A 14,535-nucleotide genomic window follows, 5' to 3' on the forward strand; every position below is an offset into this window, starting at 1 on the left:
GTTGTTGTTGTTGTTATGTGCCGTCGAGTCAGACCTGACTTATAGCGACCCCTCCTTGGGTTTCCGAGGCGGTAATCACTACAGAAATAGATTGCCCCATCTTCCTTCCGAGGAGTGGCTAGTGGGTTTGAACTGCCAGCCTTCTGGTTAGCAGTCAAGTGCCTTAGCCACTATGCTACCAGAGCTGTTTTTTGTTTTTTTGCATTCACTATTTCAATAAGTGTTACCATCATTTCCCAAATTATATCTGCCAGAAGCTTGAAAATTGCCCTAAACCAACTCCTCCATCCTAGCCATTGCCAAATTCTCTTGGTGCTACCTCTAAAAGGTATTTTTAACTATTTCCATCTGCTACCATTTATTCTAAACCATTGTCTCTCACCTTGACCCAGCAATACTGCCTAACAATCCTCTCTGCTTCCACTCTTGCCATTTTTCACATTGCAGTCTGACTGTCCTCTAAAAAATATGAACCTCTGATACCTTTTGAAAAAATTAATCAAAGTAAGATTGTGATAATGCTTGATTAAGTTAAACTTGGTGGTTTAAGTTACTTTACTTTAGACCTCCACGATGTCTTTCTTAACTACTGGCTTGTCTCTATGACCACTGTTACCACCTTAATTTACACACTCTTTCCTCTTACCTGAAATATTGCAATTGTTTCCTAACTTCACTCAACTGCCAGATCAAAATTCCTCATCAAAAAACTCTTCCTCTATTCTCTGCTCAAGAATATTGTATGGTAGTAATTTATAAACCCATAGTACATAAGAACCACCTGGTGAACCTATTAAAAATGCAAATTTCTCAGCTATCTTTGTAGAAATTCTATTTCATGATATCGAAGAGATCAGACCTTTTGTATTCTAATTAAGTTTGTGTATCCATTTCCAGTTTACAGGACATTCACAAGATATTAGTTGACTTCACAGGGCAACAACCAATTAAATGTAGAATAAACTAGAAACAGATTGATTAGAACCAGGATCATCATTTTTGGCAGAAATACTTTTTCAGTGATGCTATGTACGTCATATTGCATCAAAAGAGGAGACACTTCAGGGTCCTATTATCACTGATATTCTGTTTGATCTCTGGGCTTGGTGGTGAGAGCTACTAGATCTCCCCACTGTCATTCCCCTTTCCAATTAGCCAAGTAATCTGTTGGGTAATACTTTGGTATCAGGCAAATGTCCATGTCTTTATCAACCTTTTACCTAATCTTTTCAGCATTTATTTATGCTCCTTGCCTTTTTCACTTAGGGTTCCAGAATAGTGATTATTCTAATTCCATCTTTCCTTCAACATTTATTACATGACATTTTTCATTGAAAACAACCCTGATGTCACAGTAGTTAAGTACTTGGTTGCCAACTGAAAGGTTGCAGGAGAAATATATGGTAGTCTAATACCTTTCCATGCAGATTGTTTTTGTTGTTGTGTGTTTTGAATGATTCTGACTCATAACACCACTACAGGACAGAGCAAAACTGCCCCATAATTTCCAAGGCTGTATCTTTATGGAAATCTCAAACTGCTATAACAGAGTTATAGTTAATTGGAAACTTCAAAATGTCATGTCTGGACTTGCCTGATTGTGCAGAACTTGGAGCTCCAGTGTTTGCTTCCCCAGGGGTGCTGCTACTTCCAGATCCAGCAGTTCTACCAGGTGACACCCCAGTTTTGCCTGATTTATTTTGAGAGAAAAAGGTATACTGAGTAGTTTTTTCCCATCAGAAATAGTTGTTGATTTTTGTATCAAAAGCTTTTTTGGCCTTTGTGGAAATGGCTAGTTATAATCATTTTGAAAACACCATCACTGAAAAATTAATTATTAATGGCAATTATATTAAATGTTATTTAATAAACAACAAATAAATAGAAGAATTTTGACTATTTCTATTTACAGGGCCTATGATAGTATACTTGAAAAACAAAAGAAATAATGGAAAAACTCCATAAATGCTATAAATAGTAAGAAAGTGTAGTAAGAGACCAGGATATAAGATTAATCTATAAAAATTAATAATCTCCATAGTACAAACAAGTTGAAATATATCATGTAAGAAAAAAATTATAATTTATAAAAACAATAATAATATTATCAAATTTTAATTATTTTAGCAATTTGTCTTTTGACATGTATTCTTAAATTGCCCATTCTTTTCTTTTTTAATAATGAAAAAAATTCATGTCTTTAATAGTGGCTACTTTATAGTTATGTTTTTATATAACACCATTAGCACCCTTCCAATTTTCTTGTCGATAGTGTCTACTGGTTCTCCCTTGTGAAAATATTAATTTATGCTTTCTTCTTCCCCTTTCACTCTTGCTCTTCTAAAATTTCCAATTTAATAAAAACTATTTTATTTCTTAATGCACATTTCACCATTTTGTATTCAAGGGAATAAATTGTACCTTTCCTGGTTTGGTTCATGAACTTTAAATAATTCTTTTGACTACTCCCAGTTACCTATGAATAAATCTGTAAGTTTCTCCCACTATCCTGCTTTTCTTTCTTTTTTTATTGATTGATTGATTGTTAGCTTGATATGTCATTTTTACGGTCAAAGTTGGTATTATTTTTATACTCTGCCAGCTTTCTTTCTACTTTTATTCTAGTTTTAGATCCATGGATAAAAATAATCAGTGCTTTGGTCTTTTTGTTAAAATTTCCAAAGTATCTCTTTGTTGAATGATACATACCCGCTAGTGAGTTGATTATGAAGGGCTCATAGGTACATAGTTCTCTTTCATATTTTAAATGTTTTTTATACTTTTAATACTTAGCTGGATATAAAATCATTGGCCCACATTTTTTCCCCTTGACTCTCTTATAGATCAGAGCTCTGGTGGTGCTGTGGCTGAGGCAATCAGCTGTTAACCAAAAGGTTGGCAGTTGGAACCCACTAGCCACTCCACAGGGAGCTCTGGTGGCATAGTGCCTAAGACATTTGACTGCTAACCAGAAGGCTGGTGGTTCAAACCCACCAGTCACTCCTCAGAAGGAAGGCTGGGCAATCTACATCTGTAGTGATACCTCCTCAGAAACCCTCGATTCAGCCTCTCCACCAGAGAAAGAGGAGGCAGCCTGCTTCCATAAAGATTTACAACCTTGAAAACTCTATGGAGTCACTATAAGTTTTTATCTTATATGTCTCCCTTTGCCCTAAAAAGCAGTGCCTTCCCAAGAGAGCTTGTCCTCATTCGACATAGTTGTCAGTATTCTTTCAACTGTGCATTCATCAGAACACTGACCAACCAGACTCAAATTTTCTCTCAGTATTTTCCAAGTGATTTGGTCCTTTCCTTCTAAGGGTGAATCTAGGTGATGCTCTCTGTATTTTGCAATTAGGATTTCTCTATGCTTCCCTCTCTTTTGAGGGGCCTCTACTTGAATTTCAGCTCCACAGTGGGCCTATGACCCATCTTTCTTAACCATTGAGGTCTTAGCCTTCTCTGTGTCCTGTTTATAGCATAGCTATGGCCTCTGTTCGTCTTTGTGATTTATAAAAGAAGGTGTATAGAGATTCTAATTTAGGCCATCACCATTTTCCTGAACATTTAATTTTTTTTTTTTTTTTTTTTTAGGATTTGGGTGAAGATTTACAGAGTAAATTCACTTTTCATACAACAGCTCACATATACTTTGTCTCATGTCATTGACCAAAATTTACAATGCAGCAGCTCCCCTCCCACTTCCTCCCCATAGTTACTTCCTCCCAGTGTCCATCCCTTCATACTCTTCTGCACCCTGAGCTATCTCCCTGTGCATAAGCAGCCCTTCCTTCTCCCATGATTCCTGAACATTTAATTTTAAGAATTTGGCTCACTGGTTCCTTCAACTTAAATACTGCTCAATTCTAAGTGCATCAGTGAAAATTAAGGATCAAGTTGATATCATAGCTAATTGACATACATTTGTTGTTAGATGTTGTCGAATCAGCTCCAAATTATAGAGACTCTATCTATGTACAACAGAATGTAACACTATCTGGTCCATAATTCTAGCCACTACCTTATACTTGTGATTAAAAAGCATTTTTGGTATATTTGAATATCTAACCAGCTCATCAGATGTTTACAGCAGAGCTACAATATTTAAGAGATTGAATAGGAAAGATTCTCCACAGATTCAGCAGTGAGTATCTCACTAGAGCAAGGCCTCTCACTCACCTGCTTCATTCCCAGAAGCAGTGGTCCCAGGTAATCCAGGAGAGCTCTCACGTCCACTTGTTATGCCAGCTGATGTGCCAGTGGTGCCTAATGGCATGGAGAAAGGATAGTAATTGTTCACAGAAACACTCTCGGAGCAATTTACTAAACTTGGTGAGAAACTGGATTCTAAAATTGAATGTTTAACACACAATGCAACTTTATCAAGTGAATAATCAATTCCTAACATCTGAAGTTGCTAAATCAAAGTGCAGTATTACGTTTTAGATAAGATGGGGGCCATAATGTCAGACTATCTGGCTTGGACTCTCTGCTTCATTACAATTTATTAGCAGAAGGACCTTCAACAAGTCACCTAACTATTCAAGGTTGTTTCATCATCTGTAAAGTGAAACCTACTGCATAAAGGTGTTGAAGAGACAAAATGAATTGATGAGACTCTCAGACCAATAGCTGGCACATTGATTCGACTCATAGCGACCCCTCCTCGGGTTTCCGAGGCAGTAACTCTGCGAAAGTAGATTGCCCAATCTTCCTTTTGAGGAGTGGTTGGTGGGTTTGAACTTCCAGCCTTCTGGTTACCAGTCAAATGCCTTAAGCACTACGTTACCAGCACTCCTTGCTAACATTAGCTATAGAAAATTTCAGAGGTTATTTAAATAAGAATAATGAGAAGACTTTCACACAAGACACTGACATCTCATATTTCTTACCTGCTTTGTTGCCTGAGGTTGTGGCTGGGGTAGCTGAAGGTCCTTGTGTGTTCTCACTCCCAGGGGTGGTGGTGGAACCTGCAGAACACCAGGGAGTATTGAAATAAAAAATGGAGCAAAGGTAATCACTTCTAACTACTTTATTCTATTCTGATCTGATTTTAAAAAGATGAGGTTTTGGATTTACAGGGCTCCCAGGACACTATACCTATGATTCCCCTTGGCCCTACAATGTAATATCCATTATAGTTGGGCCCTTAGTCCAGATCACAGCCTGCTGAGGGAGGCCTGGTGGGGAACTGCTGAGACATCCTTTCCAGACTTGCCTGACTTCCCAGGACTCGTGGTTCCAGCAACCGGTTTCCCAGGGGAGCCACTAGCTCCAGTACCACGGGTTACTCCAGGTGATACCCCAGGTGTGGCTTAATTTTTTAAAGAATAAAAAAGTCAAATGATTAACTTCTAAACTGATCATATTATGAGGGTTTCCTGAAAGATGACTGTTCTTTATTCCACTAAAAATTCACTTAGCTTACTGGTGTTTTGAGATTTTTGCCTAAGATAAGGAAAATAGGTTTTTCAGATTTAGAAAATAAAAATACAGCTGATAATGCCCTGATTACAATATCATATCATTTAAAAGTACAATAGTTCTGTGGTTTTTCACCCTTAACTAATCAATTATCTTCTGACTAGAATTACTTCTAGAATTCCTAGTTCAATACTTGTTTCTGACTATAATTATCTTCTGCCTTATGTGGTTATTTGTCTTTGATATGTATATAAACATTATTTTTCCCCCTTGAATAATTTTTTTTTTAAATTCAGAAGTGCCTTACTCTTTTCTTCTCATGTCCTCTAGAGTACCTAGCACAATATCACACACAAAATAAATATTCCTTGATATATTTCTGATCTTCTGCAGTTTTGACATTACACAAATAATAATAATTAAATTCCTCAGGAAACTTCATTTTTGACAAAACGTTAAGAAAAGAAATCACATTTGCACTGTTGGATTCAGTGCTGGTTATGCTTGTTCAGTACCTGATGCTCCAGGAGTGTTTTCACCGGGAGCCCCAGTGGTGGCTGTATTTTCTCCTCCAGTTGTTCCTAATTGAAAAGAACAATGCTTCAGCTACCCCAGCCACAATCTCTGGTAACAAATCAGGTAAGAAACAGAAGTCAGTGTAGCAGAGTGCTTAACTACTGCAACAGATGAAAGCCATAACCCGGGCTTTCTTAGACTCCTCATGAGAATTTGAGATCTCAGTTGGGCTTATGCTGCATCACCACCCGACTACCCAGTGGTCCTGAGCCTTGCCTGCTGGGTTTGCAGCTGTGCTGGAGCCAGCAAACAATGATGGTCTTGTGCTTCTACTGCCAGTCCCAGTTGTAGTTGCAACAGGCTCTCCAGTCCCACCTGAGAAGCACAATATTGGGAGAGCACAGTTATTGTGACAACATAAACAATCCTTTTGGGGACATTTGGAGAAACCAGAAAAATAAACATTTTCTTCAAAATGTTAATCATTATATGCCATTCCATATTTATTGTTGGGTGGGGTTTGATTAGTTGATACTGAACGATATCAGCAGAGTTCTGATAAAACACTGTTATATTTTATAAAAGCCATGACTTATGAATGATGCCTCCTTCTCACTTGACTTGCCTTCAGATGGTGTCCCTTCACTGCTTGGGGCTTGAGTTGTTTCACCCACTGATGATCCAGTAGTCCCTTTTAAAATAAACAATAAATATGCATCACCTTAGACTAAACAGAGCAGATCATGCTACTCTTCTGCTATTACAATAACTTTCATGTGCTGGCTCAAACTTCTCCATTTCCTACACACACTTTCAAAACTGATCATAAGGATCAAGGGGTTGCCATTAGACCTCCAGATGTCCTATTATAGTGGTTCTCTGCACAGGCTGCGCTTTGGGACCAACTATGTAGCTTTTAAAATATCCTTATGCCAGACCCCCTACTGCTGGGGTTCAGATTCTATTAGTTGATGACGAAAGCTCTTTAGTACAAATTTTCAAAAAATTCTCTATAGATTCTAATTTGTAGCCAGTATTCAGAACCGCAAACTACTCCAGAATCAGTCTCAGAAGTTTCAGCCTTGGAATCCATATGATCTTAAGCACACTCAGTGTTCCAGTGATTGTATAAGATTAAGGAAATACCATCTGACCAAGACCTTCATTGCTACCTGCAATACTGTTGGTCAGTAATGTTGTTGTTGTTGTTATACGCCGTCGAGTTGGCCCCGACTCATAGCGACCCCTCCTTGGGTTTCCGAGGCAGTATCACTACAGAAGTAGGATTGCTCAACCTTCCTTCTGAGGAGTGGCTGGTGGGTTTGAAACGCCAGCCTTCTGGTTAGCAGTCAAGTGCCTTAGCCACTATGCTACCAGAGCTCCTAATAAGCATGCTTGTTGTTGTTGTTGTTATTTGCCATCGAGTTGGCCCCGACTCATAGCAACCCCTCCTTGGGTTTCCGAGGCAGTATCACTACGGAAGTAGGAATGCCCAACCTTCCTTCGGAGGAGTGGCATTCTTAGGACTCTGATAATAGAAAAGTGCTAAGTACTTCATACCTGTTTCATGGCATTTAAGATAGCCTATTATTGGGCTCCCTACCTCTAATCTACTTCTATTTTGTTCCATTCTATACAACACTGACAGATAAATGCAGTGGGGAGGAGACCACAAGCATTCCAACTGGTTCTTGAACATGCACAGTGTTTTCCCTTTTACTCACCTGCCTGGCTTCTGGTGGTTGTGGCCAGTGTAACTGAGGTGCCACTGATGCCCTCACTCCCAGGGCTGGTGGTGGTGGAAGCTGCAGAGACTCCTGAAGTCCCTGAAACCCATGACATCATGATTTAGGCAAAATCTGTGTCTGTTTTGACATAAAACATTTCAAGTTTCTTAAAAATTAGAAATCAGAGAACCTATGCATATTATCTATTTCTCCTCTGTTTGGAAATATAATGTTAGTTATGAGTTAATCTTCAACTTAAGTCTCAAACTGCTATATAAGCGTTGGTTCGGAAAATCCGTAATGTCATCATGTCTGGACTTGCCTGACTGTGCAGAACTTGTAGCTCCAGTGCCTGTTTCCCCAGGGGTTCCAGATCCAGGGGTTCTGCCAGGTGATACTTCAGTTTTGCCTGATTCATTTTAATGAGAGAAAGGGATAAATAACCATATTGTTGATGCATCCTATAACGTTGACCTGAAATTCATTGTAAATTTTATATCTATCTGTTACAAAATCATGGGCACCATGTCATATATCAAACATTTTGACTTGCTTTCAGAAGATATAACTTCACTGCCTGGTGAAGCTTGAGTTCCTGCCCCAGTAGTGGGTCCTATTGATGATGGAATAAGGAAAGAACAGAAGTAATATGGAGATGGTGTGAATCTTGATCTTACAGTGGATCATGCTAGTTTCCAATCTGAGCCTACTTTTCACACCTACCAGCTACTCTCATCTCCACAATCATCAAATTACATCAAGTCTTTATACCTGATGCCTATAATGTTTCCTCATGATATGCCATTCTGTATAGATTTATCAGTTTAATGTTTCTAAGAAAAAATCCAAATTTACCATTATCAGGCCAGGAATTTTGTTTTAATTGCTTAAATCCCCAAAACCCACTGCCATTGAGTCTATTTCAACTCACAGTGACCATATAGAACAGAGCAGAACTGCCTCATAGTTTTCAAGGTGCAACCTTTATGGACTCAGACTGCCAAATATTCCACCCAAAGAGTGGCTACAGGTTTGAATAACTTAACTTTCCATTAACAACCAGCCTTGAAAATACTATGGGCCAGTTGTAGTCGGTCCAATAGTGTCAGTATGAGTCAGAATTGACTTGAGAGTAGTAGGTTTGGTTATATTTTTATTTAAAAAGTGGTTTTTCTCATCAACTGGAACCATTTGGATATATTAATACAAAGTGTCTATAAAAATGCTGGATAATTATTTTTTCCCTTTAGCTATCAATTTACCTAGTGAGGAATTGGCATAATAGTCACCTTCAAAAATACCAAATGAATTGCTGCTCTTGATTGTTTCTCCTTCATGATTACAATTGGAAGAACATGCATGTTAATATGATCAATGTGTTTCAGTCCATTGTAATCGTTATTTCTTCTGGTGCACAAAATTCTCCAATTGCTGTCAATGGGAGATCCTACAGTTTGGCACACATGTTCTTTGGCCAGAACCACATGAGTCTTTTAATGCTTCCTTGGATTCTGACTCTACAAATCCCAGGTTCAACTAATACTTTTCATGACCTACCTTGTAATTTTCGTGAACCCAACCTGAAATTACACATTTCTCTTACCAAGAGAGGTCCCAAGTGTGTAGAAACCTCAAAACAAGTGCTAAGGGCAGCTCATTGCTATTAGAATGCCATTGTTTTTAGACCTTGTTAGTGACCAGAGCTAAGGTATTATATCTATATATTCATACATATATTTCCAACTCAGATGAGTTATTATGAGATTTTACCTAATTGTTTGAGTTAAGTCCTTTATCTCATTTGTCTTACATTTAAAACACTGGCTTCTAATCATATTATATAATTGCAGTTATTAGTTACCAGACCAATTTATGGTAGCTCATGACTGCAGAGTAAAACTGCTTCATAGCTCAATGTGAAGAAACAGAATGTGTGGGAATGTTGAATTGTTGAATGAAAAAGCAATTTGCTCTGTGAACTTTCATTCAAATCACAATAACAATTATAAAAAAACAACTCTCATAGTGTTTTCAAGGTGGTGTTCTTTTAGGATCCCCAGGTCTGTTTTCCAGGTGCCCCTTGGTGGGCCTGAAAGGCCAAATGCCATGTAGTAGTTGAGCTTGTATCAATGACTTACTGCTTTAACCCAAAATGTGCATAAAATAGTTTCAAAGTAGAAATACCAACTACTTAAAATGAAATCAATTAATTAAGTTTAAGATTTCCTTGAAGTCCTTTTGAACTGAAAATACATAACACTAAGAAGGAACAGTCTGATGACTACGTTTTAAAGGCCCTTGAAATAATTATTCTCTCCATGTGATTATAATTTGATATTAGGTTGAATTTTTTTAGCTGGTTTTCAATTTTAAGGTTTGCTTTTTTATTTCAATTTAATTGTGGCTTTTAAATATATGTGACATATACATGTTTCAAAAGTCAAAGTGATGCAAAAAAAAAAGTATACTCACAACTTAAAGTTCATTTTGTTTGGTCTTGTAGCCTATAAATAACTATTTTTACAATTTCCTGCCTTATTATGTATAAAGCACCTTACCTCATAAAGGTACAATATATATATATGGCTTTGCATCTTGCTGTTTTCACTCAACAGTAACTCCTGCAGGTAGTTCTATATCAGCCCAGAGAGACTGTCCTCATTCTTTTTCAGAGATACAAAGTGCTACTTTATACCAATGTCATTGACTGGATTTCCTCTAATTGCAAAAGGAAGCTGTTTCTAATGTGTCTATTTAAACCAATGCTAGTATGAATATCTTAGGTTTATGCATATTGAGTTTGTATAACTTCAGGGTAGAGGATTAGAATTGAGCATTCTAGGTCAAAGTGTAGATAAATCTGTAATTTTGGTGGATTTTGCCAAGTTGCCCTCCATGGTGTTGTAACATTTTGTATTCCCTGCGCCATGCATTCCGTTTCTTCCCATACCTGCCAACATGTCTACTGTCAAGAGGAGTACACTCAAACATTTGAATTTCTGCCAAACTAAAATATGTAGTTTGAATTTGCATTTTTCTTGTATATAAAGTTGATCATCTTTTCACATGATGAAGAATCATTTACATTTCTTTTTCTGTGAAGTTCATTTCATTCACATCTTCTATTCTTTTTCAATGGGCTGCAAGTACTCCTTGAGGTTTGTAATTATTGTTTTGATTGTTTATAGTTTTTTTTTCTGAATAAATTATTCTACAACTAATGTTTTCAAGTTCTATGCTTCTACTTATTGTGTAATACAGTTTATTAAAAATTAAAAAACAATGTTATAAAGCAGTGTGATGGCATTATTTTTGCTTTGCTGGAATGTTGTCACTGTTATGTGCCATCAAGTTGGATCCAACTCATAGCGACCCCTCCTTGGGTTTCCAGGAGATATCACTACGGAAGTAGATTGCCCAACCTTCTTTCTGGGGAGTGGCTGGTGGGTTTGAACTGCCACCTTTCTGGTTAGCAATCAAGTACCTAAGGTACTAGACTACCAGAGCTCCCTTTACTGGAGTAGGGAATAATTTTACTAATTCCTAATTAAGATGTTGGCTGTGGGTTGAGATATATGTATCATGCAAGTACCTACATATATCTATATATGTATGTATGATTGTGTTAAGAAAGTGTCAATTAATTCCTAGTATATTGAATATTATTTTCCCATCAAACATGGCTATTAAATTTTTATTTAATGCCTTTTTGCCATCTATGGAGATTGTTGTTGTTCTTCAGTACTATCGAGTTGGTTTCATCTTATAGAAACCTCACGTACAACAGAATGGATCACTGCTCTCTCCTGCACCATCCTCATAATTATACTATTCTATTTGGTTTGTAAACTATGTAGATAGCTACTTACCAATATTTATATGATAAAATATATTAATGGAACATATTAATGGACTCCCGATTTTGAAAACACTGTCATTGAAAAAATTAAGTATTATTAATATAAATTATTATTGAATAATATTTAACAAACACCAAAACAAATAGAAGAATTTTGGGTATTTCTATTACAGATGCAATAATAGTATACCTAAAAAATACAAAAGAAACAGTGGAAAAACACTATAAACACAGTAAATAGTAAGAGAATATAGTAAAGGACCAGGATGTAAGATTAACATGTAAAATAAATAGCCTCCATGGTACAAATAAGTTTAAAAAAAGCATGTGAGAAAAACTCAATTTATAAAGACAACAAAAAATATTATTTTAATGTGCTATCAAATTCTAATTTTAGGAATTTTTTTTTGACATGTGTACTCAAATTGTTCTTTTCTATTTCTTCTTCAATAATTAAAAAGTTACATTTTTAATAGTGGCTACTTCATAGTTTAAGAATAGTTGATGCCTTTGAATTGTGATTCTGGTGAAGAATACTGAAAATACCATGGACTGCCAGAAGAACAAACAAATCTGCCCTAAAGAAGTGCAGCCGGAGTGTTCTTTAGTAGCAAGAATGGCCAGACTTCACCTCATCTATTTTGGTCATGTTGTCAGAAGAGACTAGTCCTTGGAGAAAGATATCATGTTTGGTAAAATAGAGCATTAATGAAAAAAGGAAATGCTCTCAACGAGAAGGATTGAAACACTGGTTACAACAATGGGTTCAAGCATAGAGGGAATTGTAAGGATGGTGCAGTGTTTCATTGGGTAGCTATGAGTAGGCACCAACTCATAGCACCTAACAACAGCAATGCTTTATAGTAATGTTTTATAAAATCTCATTAGCACTCTCCTAATTTTCTTTCAGGTAGTATTTATTGCTTCTTTCCTGGGAGCAACAATAATATCATGATTTCTTCTTCCCTTCTCACGCTTCCTCTTCTGTAATTTCCAATTTTAGTAAACACTATTTTCTTTCTTACTGCACATTTTGCCAATTTTGTATACAAGGGAATACACTAAAGCTTCTCTTGTTTGGTTTATAAGCTTTCAATATATATTTTTCTGACTACATCCTGTTACCAATGAAGTAAATCAATATGCTTCTCCCACTTTATTTCTTCTTTTTTTTGACTGATTGCTTGTTAGATTGATGTGTCATTTTTTACTTGGTCAAAGTATGTAACATTTATATATTCTTTTTCCATCCTCCTTCTAAACCTTTTTTCTAGTTGTAGATCTGCAGGTAAAAAGTCAGTGCCATACTCTTTTTGTTAAAGTTTCCAAAGTATTTCTTTGCTGGATAACACTCATCTGCTAGAGAATTGATCACGAAGGGTTCATACGTACATAATTTCCTGAATTCTCTTTCATGTTCACTGCTTTTCTACACGCTGAATACTTAGCTGGATATTAAATCTTTGACCCACAGCTTTTCCCCCTTCACTATCTTACATAGCTTCTCTATATACTCGTGAGTCTCATACCTGATTTTCTTTCTTTTTTGAGCAATTTGGTCATCTTGCCTCAAGGTAGGGAGGATTTCTTTATCTTTCAAGTCTAACAGTTTTCTAAGACAAGTCACAGAATTGACTATTCAGAATTAATTCTTAAAGATGTATGGTGGGCTTTTTCCATATGTAAATTAGATCTATCCTTTTAATTTCAGGGAGCTTTTCCTGATTTAAATACTATTTTTTCTCAGTTTTAAATATTAATTGTGGTTCACTGTTTTCTCTTTTCCAGAAATGGTGATTGTCTGTGTGTGTTGTATAAGAGCTCTGGTGGTGCAATGCCTAGGGTGTTTAATTGCTAGCCAGAAGGTTGGCGGTTCAAACTCATCAGCCACTGTGCAGAAAGACCAGGCGATCCACTTCTGTGAAGATTTACTGTCTCGGAAACCCAGTGGGGGTCACTATGAGTCGAAATCAACTCGATAGCAGTGGGTTTTTTTTGGTTTTTGATTTTATATGTTATATGTGTGTGTGTGTGTGTGTGTATATATATATATATATATATGTAGATATGTGTGTGTGCATGTGTGTATGTGTGTGTGTATATATATATATGTATATGTATGTTATTTTTGTCTGTTTCCTATAAATGTGTCCTCTGATTTTATATACATATGAAAAGTATGTTATTTTAAAAATTATATTTTCCATACGCCTTTCCAAACTTTCAGTCTCATTTATTCTCTACTGAACACCGTGATATTTAGTCTTTAATTTGATATAATTCTTTTTATACAATTTCTTGCCTGATTGATTGTAGTTAATTCCAATTTAATGTCTTGCTGTTGTGTATCCATATTTATCTTGATTTTTCTAAATTCTTATGTTCAATGTCCCTTTATCCCTGCAATTATTTCTTTACTTATTTTAAATTCATAGTAGTGTTATATTTTGGCATTCCTCTGGTTCTTGACTAGATTTTTAGAATTTGCATTTGTTGATCATTTTTGAAAACATATACAAATTATAGTTTTGTACAGATATTGAAATTTTCTTTCAAATATATTTGCATTTGATTTTCCTGAACCAGAAATAACAAGAAATCCAATGGAGGGGGCAGCAGAGAGGAAAGCTCCCCTGATTTTTCAGAGTGACTCTCCCTCTTATGTTGGTTAAGTGAAGACTTCTGTGAACAAGTGGCACCTTTTGTCAGTCTTCTGATTCTTAGCTATTACTATGTTTTATTGAGAAACTTGGCTTAATAGCCTTTTTCTATTCCCTTTTATACCCCGAGTATGAGAATTTCTCCACCTTTCTATGTGCATCCCTGTGCACTAGAAGCAGTGCTTTCTAAGACTGCTAGTCCTCATTCCATGTTGTCATTGTTGTTGTTGTTGTTATGTGCCATCGAGTCGGAACTGACTCATAGAGACCCCTCCTTGGGTTTCTGAGGCAGTATCACTATGGAAGTAGATTGCCCCATCTTCCTTCCAAGGAGTGGCTGGTGGGTTTG

At 36.5% G+C, this 14,535-nt stretch overlaps 1 protein-coding gene across 1 annotated transcript in view; it reads right to left on the reverse strand.

Annotated features, from left to right (window-relative positions):
• LOC103194585 (apomucin-like) overlaps positions 1-14,535 on the reverse strand; it is a gene marked incomplete at its 5' end in the record, with an annotated part of 51,058 nt that overhangs the window by 30,278 nt on the left and 6,245 nt on the right. Inside the window, 7 exons of the mRNA XM_007937989.1 lie at positions 1,595-1,690; positions 4,180-4,347; positions 4,893-4,970; positions 5,219-5,314; positions 6,217-6,315; positions 7,665-7,766; positions 7,990-8,076. Of these exons, the coding sequence (XP_007936180.1) occupies positions 1,595-1,690; positions 4,180-4,347; positions 4,893-4,970; positions 5,219-5,314; positions 6,217-6,315; positions 7,665-7,766; positions 7,990-8,076 (726 nt within the window). The remainder of the gene's footprint in view (positions 1-1,594; positions 1,691-4,179; positions 4,348-4,892; positions 4,971-5,218; positions 5,315-6,216; positions 6,316-7,664; positions 7,767-7,989; positions 8,077-14,535) is intronic.

Source organism: Orycteropus afer, unplaced genomic scaffold (assembly GCF_000298275.1).
Source record: "Orycteropus afer afer isolate SDZICR_OR568_19922 unplaced genomic scaffold, OryAfe1.0 scaffold00045, whole genome shotgun sequence".
Lineage (NCBI taxonomy): Eukaryota > Metazoa > Chordata > Mammalia > Tubulidentata > Orycteropodidae > Orycteropus > Orycteropus afer.